Source organism: Pleurodeles waltl, chromosome 8 (assembly GCF_031143425.1).
Source record: "Pleurodeles waltl isolate 20211129_DDA chromosome 8, aPleWal1.hap1.20221129, whole genome shotgun sequence".
Taxonomy (NCBI): domain Eukaryota; kingdom Metazoa; phylum Chordata; class Amphibia; order Caudata; family Salamandridae; genus Pleurodeles; species Pleurodeles waltl.
Window position 1 is genome coordinate 1,483,789,209 of NC_090447.1, and position 12,690 is coordinate 1,483,801,898.

At 44.3% G+C, this 12,690-nt stretch overlaps 1 protein-coding gene across 1 annotated transcript in view; it reads right to left on the minus strand.

Moving 5' to 3' along the window:
- The window catches only part of DRD3 (dopamine receptor D3), an 807,482-nt gene that overhangs the window by 126,659 nt on the left and 668,133 nt on the right, over window positions 1-12,690 (minus strand). The window contains exon 7 of the mRNA XM_069202686.1: window positions 8,085-8,484. Coding sequence (XP_069058787.1) covers window positions 8,085-8,484 — 400 coding nt within the window. The remainder of the gene's footprint in view (window positions 1-8,084; window positions 8,485-12,690) is intronic.

Here is a 12,690-nt window from a genome sequence, read left to right on the forward strand (position 1 = left end):
CCTAATAATTCTGCACTCCCTGTAGTTCACTTGCTTTATTCAAAACGCACTCACCTGTCTTAATTAAACATTGCCTTTTATTCTAGAGATTGAATTTTCAGTGCCTGAATTTGGTCTTCAACAAGCAATGTTTTAAACTTTTCTCTGCGCTAATAAATCACTTCACAAACTGGGCCCGTGGAAAGGAGCAGCGTACACCTTAACACGATTTATGTAGAGATGTGTAGTTGTGTTTAATGGTTCTCTCAATGTACTTCCTTTACTTGAGGAGGTGTGCTGGTTTTGTGCTTGTTTCTCAAGTGCTGCTACCGTCCTGCCTTCTCTCGCTCTCTCTTACACAAACATCAGCACACAGCAAAGCACTCTCTATTTCCACACAGACACACACTACCTACAACTAAAACACACAACTTTACACACACCCACACAAACCACCACACATACGCAAGCACACAAAACACCTGCATCACATACCGTCAAACTTTGCATCATCACAAAACATATACACACAATGGCACCCACACACCATCATTCTACATGCACACACTACCAAATCATTAAAGCAAAACCTATACACCCCATCTTTCGATCGCACACACGATAACACATGCACATCTTGCTAAAACCTTCACACATCTCACAGCAACATACATGCTATGAAATTACCAAACAAATACACATATTAACGGCATAACATACAATCAGACACCATTGCATCACTAAACACACACACACAACCACACACACACCCCACGGGAAATACTGATGCTGCCTGTGCTATTGCAGTTCAGGGTATGTTAGTGAAGCCTGCACAAGTTGTACCTGTTCAGTATATGTGGGAATGTGTATAAAGAAGCGTGTATCGTGCTGAATCCTGAATTTTAGCTTTACATGTTGCACTTGATGTGTGTGAAGAAGTATGGGACTGCTGCGTTCTGTGCAGTTACAGTTCTCTTTATTTCAGATATGTTTGCACTGCTTCTGAGCATTCTGTGTGTGTCAGGAAACAAGTACTGCTGCTGTGTTGTACCAGTTCTGCATGCAAGAAAAAGCATGCATTAAGCTGCCTGTACCATTACTTTGTGGGGGTATAGGCCTGCACCGCTTTTGCACCGGTTCTGTGTGCATTTGCATGAATATATGTACTTGCAGGGATGTGTGCAAGTGTCCACTGCTATAACTTGCATTGTATCAGTTCTGTATGTGGTTGTGAAGCTTTCACTGTTGCTGCTGTCACAGATTTTGCACCTGTTCTTTGTGTTATGAAAACTGCATATGCTGTGATTATTTTACTGAAGCATTGTAAACATCTTTTTGTCTTACAAAAGCCAGACCTATTGGCTTTGTCAATGCTTGTTTGTAATTCCAGGCATTTCTTTCTGTGTGGTGGCTTTAAAGCTCCCATGATTTCAAGGCGAAATGTTCTGCTTCCCTATTTTTGGAATCTCTAGTATAGTACTCATTGAAAATTGGTCGAGCGAGCAAGCGCTCTAGCCTGTTGTAATCCCTCTGGGGGCTTTTAACCACGCCCACTCTTGTTATTCATTCATTGTTGTGCTTGTCTTAAATGCTTCAATTTTACTGGTACATTTCCTGAAATGTCCTTCCTTTGTGTGCTGAGTTCCCTCCTCAGTCGTTTTAACTAAGTGAACATTTTAATTTTGTCCATCACACTACATCACGCTTCTTTCTGTTATAGCGTGTGATGGCCCCTCCTCTGGTTTAGGTTTGCCTTTCATCCCAGCTGCAATCCTTTCTATACATTCACAAAGGGAGCCAATAACTCTCATGGCGGCGGTGATGCTTTGAATCGGCTTGCTTCTGTCAACTGTTTTACTTTTAATTTTCAGTTTATGTGGCAAAAAAAGTCCAGTTACGAATTTACAATGATAATAATTCCAACTCCCCCAAACACGAGACTCATTGCATTGCAAATGCTTGTTGTACATGTAAGGCAGCCTTAAGGTAGGCTCTAGGTAGCCCCACGGGCAGGATGCAGTGTATGTTAAAGGTGGGACATGTACTGGTGTGTTTTACACATCCTAACAGTGAAATACTGCCAAATTCGGTTTTCACTATTGCAAGGCCTATCCCTCTCATAGGTTAACATGGGGGCTGCCTTTAAATATCTTTTAAGTGCAGTTTCCTTTTGGGAGCAGATAGAAATTTGGAGTTTGGTGTCTCTGAACTCACAATTTAAAAATACATATTTTGGTAAGGTTGTTTTTCAAATTGTCAGTTTGAAAATGCCACTTTTAGAAAGGGGGCATTTTCTTTCTTAAACTATTCTGTGACTCTGCCTGCTTGTGTATTCCCTTTCTGGGTCAGACTGACATTTGGGCTGTTTGTGAATCTCCACTAGACAGTGACAAGAAGGGAGCTGGGGTGCAGCCTGCATCCTGATGGACCATCTGGCCAAATGGTGCCCTAACCAGTCCCGGAGCCCTTGAAAGGTGAAGCTGGTAAAACGAGGACTGTAAAAATGACGCACCACCCACCTGAAATCGACGCACCACCTGCATCGCGGCTGGGAAATCGACGCATCACAGGTTGAGAAACAACACAACACCCGCTTGCGGCTGCTGAAAACTACGCAAATCCCACGCAGCATAATTTTCCATCACTGTGGGGCCCAATTTCTCATGCATCATCGCTGGGTGTCAAAATCAATGTAAACCTCTGCGGACCCGAGGGGCCCCGTTCGGAAAACAATGCACGGCCTCACTTGCGAGTGAGAAAATGGCACATTGCTAACTTTTTCGATGCACACTCGCCGGGCAGGTTTATTTTTGACGCAAACCAGGTACTTTGTCTATCAACAACATTTCCATTGTTTTCTGTGGAGTAACTGTATTACTGTGTGTTTTGGTACAAATACTTTACACATTGCCTTTGAGATAAGTCTGATTACTTGTGTCAAGCTACCAAGGGGGTGAGCAGGGGTTCTATAAGGGCGTATCTCTTATACCCTGACTAGAGTGAGGGTCCCTCCTTGGACAGAGTGAAAACTGACTGCCAACCAGAGATCCCACTTCTAAGAGGGCTGATGAGGGGCCTTCCTGGTCATGGCGAACTTGGGGTAGTGTTTAGTACATTTGGTGCGTTTTGTGATCCCCAAGAGGCAAAGGAGAGAGTCTGGTGGTAATTGGACATCAATCACTGTTGATACATGTTCCATCACCTGGATCCATGTGCGCATCAGTGGCGGGCATTCTCATACCATGCGCATAAACATGGCATATGTGTGGCCACATCTCAGGCACACTGAGGACAACACTGGAAACATTTTGGGTAGGTGGTGTGCTGTGAGGTAAGTTTGATGCAAGTAGTCAAATTGTGTGAATTTTAGACTGGCATTGCGCAAACTCGCTTTCTCACATTAGTTTTGCGCGTGTGTAAGTTTAAGCTTTTTGAGTGCACCAACCACACGCGTGCCTCTCCTGGTAACATGCACGCTGCACACATGTGCTTCCCTTGGCAACACTGATGATCCTGGCAATGCTTCACTTGGTAAAATGCTGATGAGTCTGGCACGTTCCTCCTGATAATGGAACTTCAGTCTTTGTGTTAACAGAAGCTAATGCTTGTGCTAACAATCACACTTACCCAAGTAAATGCGCAGGCTTCTGTCACTGCAAAATAGGCTCACCACTCGTATTCTGAGAGTAATTAATTCAATTAAATCTGCATTTGGTACAGTTCCTACCAGGCACAGAGACCTGGCTCAAAAACAGTGAGTCGCCGCAGAAAATTAATCCAAATAAATCTGCATTCGGTACAGTTTCTACTAGGCACAGCAGACCGGGCTTAAAAACAGTGACTGCTTGACAGCGCTCTCCAGACTAGTGATCATCTTTTTTCATCTGTGTAGAGTTCAGTAGACCACCCTCTCAGTCCACAGGCTGTCTGATGGGAAAGACACTGGTGGGGTTCAGGGCTTCTAATTTTCCTCTTCTTGTGTCTCTTTTACTCCTCTTGTGCCCTCAATGTTCTTCAATTCTTTGTTTCCTGAGTTCTTTTACACAAAGGTTCACTCCCAGATCGTCACCAGTGTTGTAATTAAAGATTCCTTCTTTGTAAGCAGGAGTCAGGTAGCCAGTTCAAGTAGGATAAGAGGTTGTTGATTTATTGAAGAGGGTACAAGTTAGCTTACAGGTTACAAGTTACTTAATGGAAAACCCAACCAGGAGCAGCCTACTCTCTCTGCCCCACTCCTCCCTTCATTCACTAACATTCCATGACAGCATACACTGGCTGAGCAGAGCAGGGAAGCAGAGACACTGTGCAGATAATGCATGACAACCAGCAGCAGATTATAACACACTCCACCACTGAAGAGGTGGACGACCCCTCATTGTGTGCAAAGTAATCAGAGATATGGCTGGAGAGCATGTTCTTGAAAACTGGGTCTTCTAGAGCTGAGGGTTGTAGCCGTTAGGTTGGAAAAAGAGAGGGAACTGTACCCCAGGTCAAGCCTTACAGTAAGGGATTGTGATCTGACAGATCCCAACCAAGATAGTCAGGGGAGAAGATACAGGAAGAGGTCATGAACTGGAGACTAAAAGGAGAAGTGTATAAACTTGGGATTATGGTGTCTCCAGGCATCTTGCAGGGACCACTAGTGAAGCCATGAGACCAAGCTGCTGGAATATGCACAGCAAGAGCATTATGGAGTCAGTAATGCAAACAATCTAGGGAGATATCCATGACACAGTTGAAATTGCCCCCAATAATCTACAGTATATGTGCCCACTTTGCCAGATGAGAGGAGAGGTGATAAAAGAAGACAGGCAGGTCAGAATTAGAGGTGTAAACACTGTCTGATATAAGGGAAAGGCTGTCTAGTCAGGTCTCAAGAAATACAAACAGATCTTCTGGGTCTAACTTGTTTGTTAGAACTTGCGGGGGGGGTCAGCTCTACCCAAATAAGGGTAGCACAATGTGGACCTTTTTGCTCTTAAGAGAGGAGTGGTTTTATATCACCAGGACGGTGTCTGCATACTCTAATGTTCCAGGAGATTGTTTGGATTGTCTGGGTGTGAGTCGTTGATCCTGAGAAGCACCCATCAATTCTCATGCGGGGATCTGGGACCAGGGCCTCACAAGGTGCCAGGGGCCCCAGGATGGGATAGGTAGGACAAGTGGTGGAATTACTGACTCCAGGGTTACAAGAATAATAATTCTGAAGTACACTGCTCTGTTGAGGGTCTTAGATAGTATATTAAGGGACAGATTTACATGACATCACTGCTGATGCAGCACTTCCCTTGTGCCCCCTTGCGCTCCCCTAACAACACCCTGGGTGCACCATATTTACAATACGGCGTACCATGGCGTACGTTATAACAATAGCGTCCAAATTTATGATGCTACTGTGGTACTTTGCAGGATTAGCGCCATAAATTGTGAAGCTAATCTTGCAAAGTAAAGGGAGGCCCATTGAAAGTAATGGGCGTGTCATTTTAATGCCTGCTCTGAGCAGGAATTAAAAATTACACTAAAAATAATCACTGTGCCATTTTTACAGGCCTCCCTGCGGGGGAATGCCCCCTTGCATATATTATGCCTGGCCCAGGCATAATGTGGCATAAGGGGTTACAAAGTGGCGCAATGCGAGCATTGCCCCACTTTGTAAATATGGCAAAGGAGAACGGCCTCCATAATGCCACATTAGTGTAAAAAAATTATGTCAGTGTGGCACTAAGAGGCGCTAGGGCCTTGTAAATCGAGCCCTAAGTATGCCGATCCCCTCAAGTCACTGGAAGTGTTAGCTGTATGGAGAATAAGCCTTTACCCACCGAAGGGTGGCACGCTTCTTCGTCAGGCCATGCTCCTCGTTGGGCCGGCATCACAATCCCCATGGGGCTCCTCTAGGGGGCTCTTTGCCGAAGATCTTTTAGTTGCCAATCGTGTTGCAAGCCTGCAACTCAAATGCCTCCAAAGTTAAAGGACACTAAAGAACTAACTAAAAAGACTGGTGGGGAGTGGTTAAAATTAGCTATGAACCCCTACTAGTCACTTTTATTTGTTTGTGGGGTCAACTTGAAGGTTAAAAACAGATCAGAGAAATTGTAGGGCAATAATATTTCTTATATTCCCCATACACGATAACTGGATAGTAAAGCTTATTATTTAGTATGTAGGTAGCTGCTATGCTTTGATGACCCATCCATAGAAACTAACACGTATCTCCCCACTTGTTCATTCACTTAGACACTCACTGACTCACTTAATCCCCTGCATGATCACTCACCCAGAAGCCCTAACTCAGTTATAGCACTTAGGATAATATTTACAAAGATATTGTGGAAGGGGGAGTTGTGTGTGTGATCAAGTTGAGGGAACTAACAAAAGGTCTTTTCCAGCCATGCACCATGTTGCATACAATTGTAGCACAAGGCAGATAGACAAATAGATTCACTGAAGAGCGCACCTCCAGGTCTACATTTCACCAGCAGCAACCTCAAGTGAACAGCTCAACCACACACATGTCCATCATGACTACAGCCTGCAGGTCAGAATCACAACGTCTATCTCTTATGCCCTGTGGAGAGATTTAAGGTATTTTTTAGTAAAGCAAGAAATCGTGAACACGGGTCATATAAGGCTTACCCCTGAGTTTTGGATCCAGGACACAGAGACAAGGTCCTACAGGCACCGCTCCTGCGACGTGGTGAGTGGAAGTGCCAGACCCAGAAAGAAATCTATGTTGTAGGTAGTAACACCGTTGATCTGACCACAAAATGAATACCAAGATGCTACAGGATTTTAGGCCCCACAGGCCCGTTTTTCGCTAGATTACAGGGCCAAGTTTTGTAGCCCCTATCCTAGTTGTTTAAGAGGCTTCCCTATATAAACCAGACTGAATGCATATGTGTGAGAAAACAGGGCTGATTGCAGAGGCCCCCTAACTTTTTGCCCCCATTTTCCACTTTTTGCTGGTGTTTTCCTGACTCTCATGGTGCCCTGGGTACTGCTAACCAGCCCCAGGGCCTGTGCTCTGTGTAAAATGGATATGCAAATTAGGCTAATTATAATTGGCTGAGTTAACCTACTTATAAGTCCCTAGTATATGGTAGGGCATGTAGGTTTAGGGACCACAGCATAGGTAGTGCACCCATAGGTACACTGCTGAGGTGCCCAGTGTCATTTTAAAGGCAGGCCTGTCTTTCTGGCTGCTTTTAAATTAAAGTTATATGCAAGTTAGACTTTGGAATTAAAAGTAGTTCCAAAGTCTTAAACTACCTTATTTTTACATATAAGTCACCCCTAAGGTGTGCCCTATATGCCCCTAGGGCTGGGTGCCATGCATACCAATAATTTGATATCAAATTAACTGTTGTAATAAACCCCACAACTTCCAGTTAATGGATTTAATATAACTTGTTCAGGTGAAGAGTTTTAAACTTTACCTGAAAAGTTACCAATTTCAGCCCTGCATTGTTTTTGCTGCTGTGCTCTGATTGGCCAACCTCTAAAAGGAGATACACAGAAAAAAACAGAACTTTGCTGTCAACTGGAATATTGTCAACACTGCATTCCTTTAAATGGAAATTGTCATCAAAAGTTTGATTAGGCCTCTGATAGCCCAGACTAGAATGGTCATGCCATGAAACAAGGGTTTCTGGCACATAGATGTGGCAATCTGTGAGGTCTTTAGGTGAAAGCTAAACCTTGTCCCCATGCTGTTGCCCAGGAGAGTGGATGGAGCTGATAAAATATCATAGCATTTATGAGGTTCACAGTGGCCGAAAGGGAATCAGAAAGATCCGGAGCTCGGATATTGAGGATGGACTCATGTACTGGCACCGAAAGTATGATGTACAAAGGCAGGGGCTATCCAGGAAATATGGGCTCCCTTAGGCAGATTACTGTCTTAAGCAGAGTAATCATGATGGATATGCAGGTATAAGGTGAACACATAAAGTATCTCAAAAGTACTAAATGCTTGGTCATTCTTATATGATTGGATTGTGAGGAATTACATAATGCTTATTTGACATGCCACTTGTTCAATTATTGTTATATATAAATAATAAAAATATGTTATAAACTTCTAGGAACAGCTCGTGCCTCTTACCCACCGAGAACAATCGCGAGCATCTTTGTGGCCTTCCTCTCCCTCATTTGCAAGCTTCGTCGCTTCGGGCCCCATTTGATGGACGCCATGGTCCTGCCGTTGGGAAGACTATGCACCTCCATGTCCAGCCTGGGCAGAGGGTAGGGAGGCACCTTGTCATCTGCCGATGCATCGTTCTCGTCTTCCTCCTCTGCTCCCTCCTCACCTTCCTCCTCCTCCTCCTCCTCCTCCTCTTCTTCATTCTCGGTCCTGGCGAAGGAGGTGCGGCTCAGGCTAGAGTAGTTCTGCAGGTCCAGGCGGGTCAGCAGTTTTTTCTCGGGTGAAATCTCCCTAATGGAGGTGTTGAGCTTCAGACAGGATGAGATGGCGTCTTGGTGTCTGGTCAACACCTTCTCGCTGCTTTCCTGAAGATGGAACAAAGCAAGACCCATCATTAGCACAACAGAAAGTGAACCTAATACAATCATTGCCACACTTGACACACTTCAAAAACATCTCAGTTTAAACATTTAACAATCCCTAATCAGAGATAATGAATTAATTTGCATTCATTAAAATACTAATGTGTTATTTCTATGATATAATTCCAAAATTTGAAAAAAAAACTACTGTGCAATAGCGCTTCTCCTAATATTGCAATGAAGCAAAATAGTGTCTGTGTCATGGTTTCAGCTGACATTTCGCAAAATCAGCCCAGTCATTGTGGTGATGGAATTTGTTTCCAGCACCCAGCAGTCCATAGGATATGTAAGTGGCCAAACTGGATTCTGATCATTGCTTTTCTAACCTCTATGACCAGGTCAAAAAAAGTTAATATTTTTCCTTTTTACTGTTTTCTATCTTTGGTTGTTTTTTCCTTTTTCTCTTCTTGGATTGGCAAAAGACAACTTTAGCTGTGTGAAAGACCTCACGCCATCAAGTCTTAAACAAGGTACAATAAGGAAAATAGAGGCTGGCTTTTGGGTTGACCCTTCTTCAGCCATTTGTTTTCATGTGTTTTCATTGTTTGCCTTTGCTTAGGTTGGCTGCCCATCAAGGCCGCAGCATTTTGTGACTGGATACATTGTCTTATTTGCTTTCCTCTTAGATGTTGGTGATGGTGCTCGATTGATTCTTTTGGTAAACTAAAGTTATTTAATGTGTTTAAGTTGCTGACACAATAAATATTTGATTGCATTGCTAGTTAATGGCTTTTTGTTTTCTTAGGGAGGGATTGTTTTTTGGATGCTTAATCATGCTATTAAGACTCCTTGCCATTCATAGTGTTATTCGCATTTAGATGTACATTTGCTTTTCTTTGCTGTTATGAAAATATTTAGTTGGATTTACAGTTTTATGATACAAAATGAAGACATGCACTCATAAAGGATTTCTTCAAGGATGTAGCAAATATGTGGTCCAGTTATCAAAAGTGACTAATGTGCAATATGTTGCTGTGTATGCCTTTTAACATCCCTACTTACACACAAACTTCACCTTCTGACTACTTTTCATAACATTCTTCTTTGAGAGTCCAGCTTACTTCTGCTAATGCAGTCTGTTCAGGAAAGGGCCCCACTCCTAGCTTCTGTATCGCAGTAGCCCAAAATATTGGTACATTGGGAGATTCTCTTTCTCAAACATACAGCAGGATGCAACACAAAACAAAGTTCTGCAACATTTGCCAAACACTCCCCCTAACAAAAACCCAGACCTGTTGGCTTTGTCAGTGGTTGTTTCTTTTTCTTACAGGTGGGAATCCATGTGCCTCCCGTTTCCCTTTCATCCTTCACCTCTTCTTTTCCGCTTCTATTTACTCAGCTTGTCCCTTTCCCGTTTTAATTCTTTTATTGTGTCTAGATTTTGAGCATTTAAAATTGTATTTGTGGGATATAAAACTTTCAAGGTAAAAACTTGGCATCAGAGGACTTTCCAATACTATTAAACATTAAATTATACTTTCAACTTTTCAAAAGCAACTCCCAAGGCAGGTGTATGCTTTTGAAAAGCAAAAAACCTAAGACCCTATGGGCCTGATTTATACTTTTTTTGCGCCGCATTACCGTCATTTTTTTACGCAAAAGCGGCAGAAACTTAAAATTGTATTTTGTCAGGGCCTATGAGTTTTCTCCCAGGGTGTGGAGGTCATTTTTCTTTTTTGGGACAACCAAGCTTTTCCCTGCGGTCCTGGACCTGCAGAAATATGGTCTGAACGACTGCTCTAAATAGGGCACGTGATCTGAGGTACTTAGACTGATGAGCTGGGGGGTGAACAGTCTAACCTTTACCCAGGTGGAGTCGCGACTCTAAATAGAGCGGCGAAAATGCCAGCTTGCGGTCAGGGTACTCCAGCAAACTTGTGGCAGAGTGTCCTGTGTGCAGAACTCTGAATACCCCTTGGGTGGAGCAGTCTACAATTCTCCATACGATTACAAAAGTAGTGGAACAATCTACTGCTGGGTATCAAAACATGTCCATTGGCATTTGTACCTGCCATAATACTTTGTCAACTTTGCCCCAACTCATCCCCCGTATGACTTGACCTCAGTGCCTGTGCGTAGCATGCATTATAAGCATGTAAATAAATAAATACACAACTTTCTGCCGTACCTGCTGCCAACCCATATGCAGGGCCACTGGAATTATGCGGCAGGAGAGAGCCAAATTATGCGGCAGGGTTGAGTAAATTATGCTGCAAGAACATCAAATTATGTGCCATAACGTGGCATAATTTGTAATAGTATTACTTCATTAGTTCATTGTTTTTAAACTTGGTAACACTCTTTCGGTATTGATTGCACCTCATTGGAGCCAGCTTAACATCCATTTATAGCAATAAGCAACAGAAAGTTGTCCTGTCCAGCTTGGCAAAGGGGCATCCACTGTGCAATGACTGACACGTGCCATTGCATTTTAAGTGACCTTTGAACCGTTTGAGCTAGAAATATTTTTTTTGTTGGTAAAACCTGCAGATTATGCAGTAGATGATGAATTATGTGGCAAATGCAACAAATCTGTAATCATGCGAAAATCGTCAGGAGCGCACATTTGCTTAATTCTGGTGCCCCTGCCCACAGGAAATATTTCAGGACTATGGGTTCAACCCCAAAAGTTATGGTCTCGGTGCCCCACTCCAACAGGGACCCATCCTACCTGTAACATCCACAGCTGTGTTTAGTGACTGTGTGTAGTATGTCATTATAAGTACCATAATGACATAAATACAAAGGTTTCTCCAAAAGATGCCTTTGTCTTACTATCTTACTAGAATAGGAAACTGTGACTTGAAGTAGGCAGGACGATCTCAAAATCACGGGCCACATGCCCTATTTTTCAGACATTGGGTCTCATTACGACTGAGCAGACAGTGCGCATTCCGAGGGTGCAGGCAGAGTAGTGTAGGGGCCCCCTTGTGGCCCCCAGGACTGGCTTTCTACCAGCCTTTTCAAGTCTTGGGCCCGCCATGAAAAACTGGTGGAAAGAGGACTCGTGGTCAGCACAGCGGCGCTGAACTCAGTGCCACAGGGGCTGACCATGACTCTGACCACCGCCAACACATCGGGATCCATGATCCTGGCGGTGGAGGCGGTCCCATAGCGGTCGGACTGCCAGGGTCCATATTTGGGGGCCGGGAGGGCCTGGCGTGTGGAGGTCCCACAGCCATCCTGGGTTTGGTGGTCCTCAGACCGGCAAACTCATAATGAGCTCCAATGAACACAAATTGTAGTTGTTCATCACACCTTATAAAACGTCCATCAATGCGCTGTCAGGATATCTCAGGTGCAAAAAATATTGTACCCTTTCCTGGGCAGCCCAGACCCTCAATGAGAGAATTACAGAGCTAGGTCTGGTCCACAACACTGAATGGATTCGCATTAAATCTTCTACACATTCGAACCTTAAATGCCCCCACAGCTAGTTTAATGTTTCTCAGGTACCCTTGTTATGAGGTGTGTGTTAAAGCAATCAGCACAGTGCAAAAGATCAGCCTGAAGGACTCTTGAACTTCCGAGTTAATAGCATGGCGCGAGCATGACTCCATCCGGGCCTCGGAGGCAGGGCGGCTCGAGGGCACCTTCAAGGGCGGGAGGAGAAACGGCTTCCAACCCTCGTCCCCACCTCGGCGAGGCTCGTGGTCGGCAATTTAGCATCTGGGGTTGGGCGACGAGTCCCAAAAGCGACAGCAGAGGATTGTCTCGATTGACGTCATTAGACACAGCTGATGGCAAAATATTAAAAAAAAACTTTAATGGAGGAAAAATAGTTCATCACCACCATGGGTGTCGGCAGCTGCTGAGCATGTTTGTTCCTTACAAACTGTTTCATAAATATTCCACACACACAGGCGGTGACCGCATTGGCGTCACTAAACTTAAGGGCCTCCCCCTGCAAGGTACCTGTAGGAGGCCCCTCCCCCCCTGGACTCAGTCAGGGGCATGCCGCCCGTACACAGTGTACTGTGCAGAGGGAGCTCCCTGGAGGCTGCGGGGGGCCTTTGTTACACCACTGGGTTACCAGTGTAATGTGCCCCAGCCTCTGCCGGCCTCCATGTTGTGGCGGGAAGCTCCTGGTGATGCCCCATGTTAGATACCCTGTGTAACTCCCATCACCACAGCCTCCTCCTCCAAGCA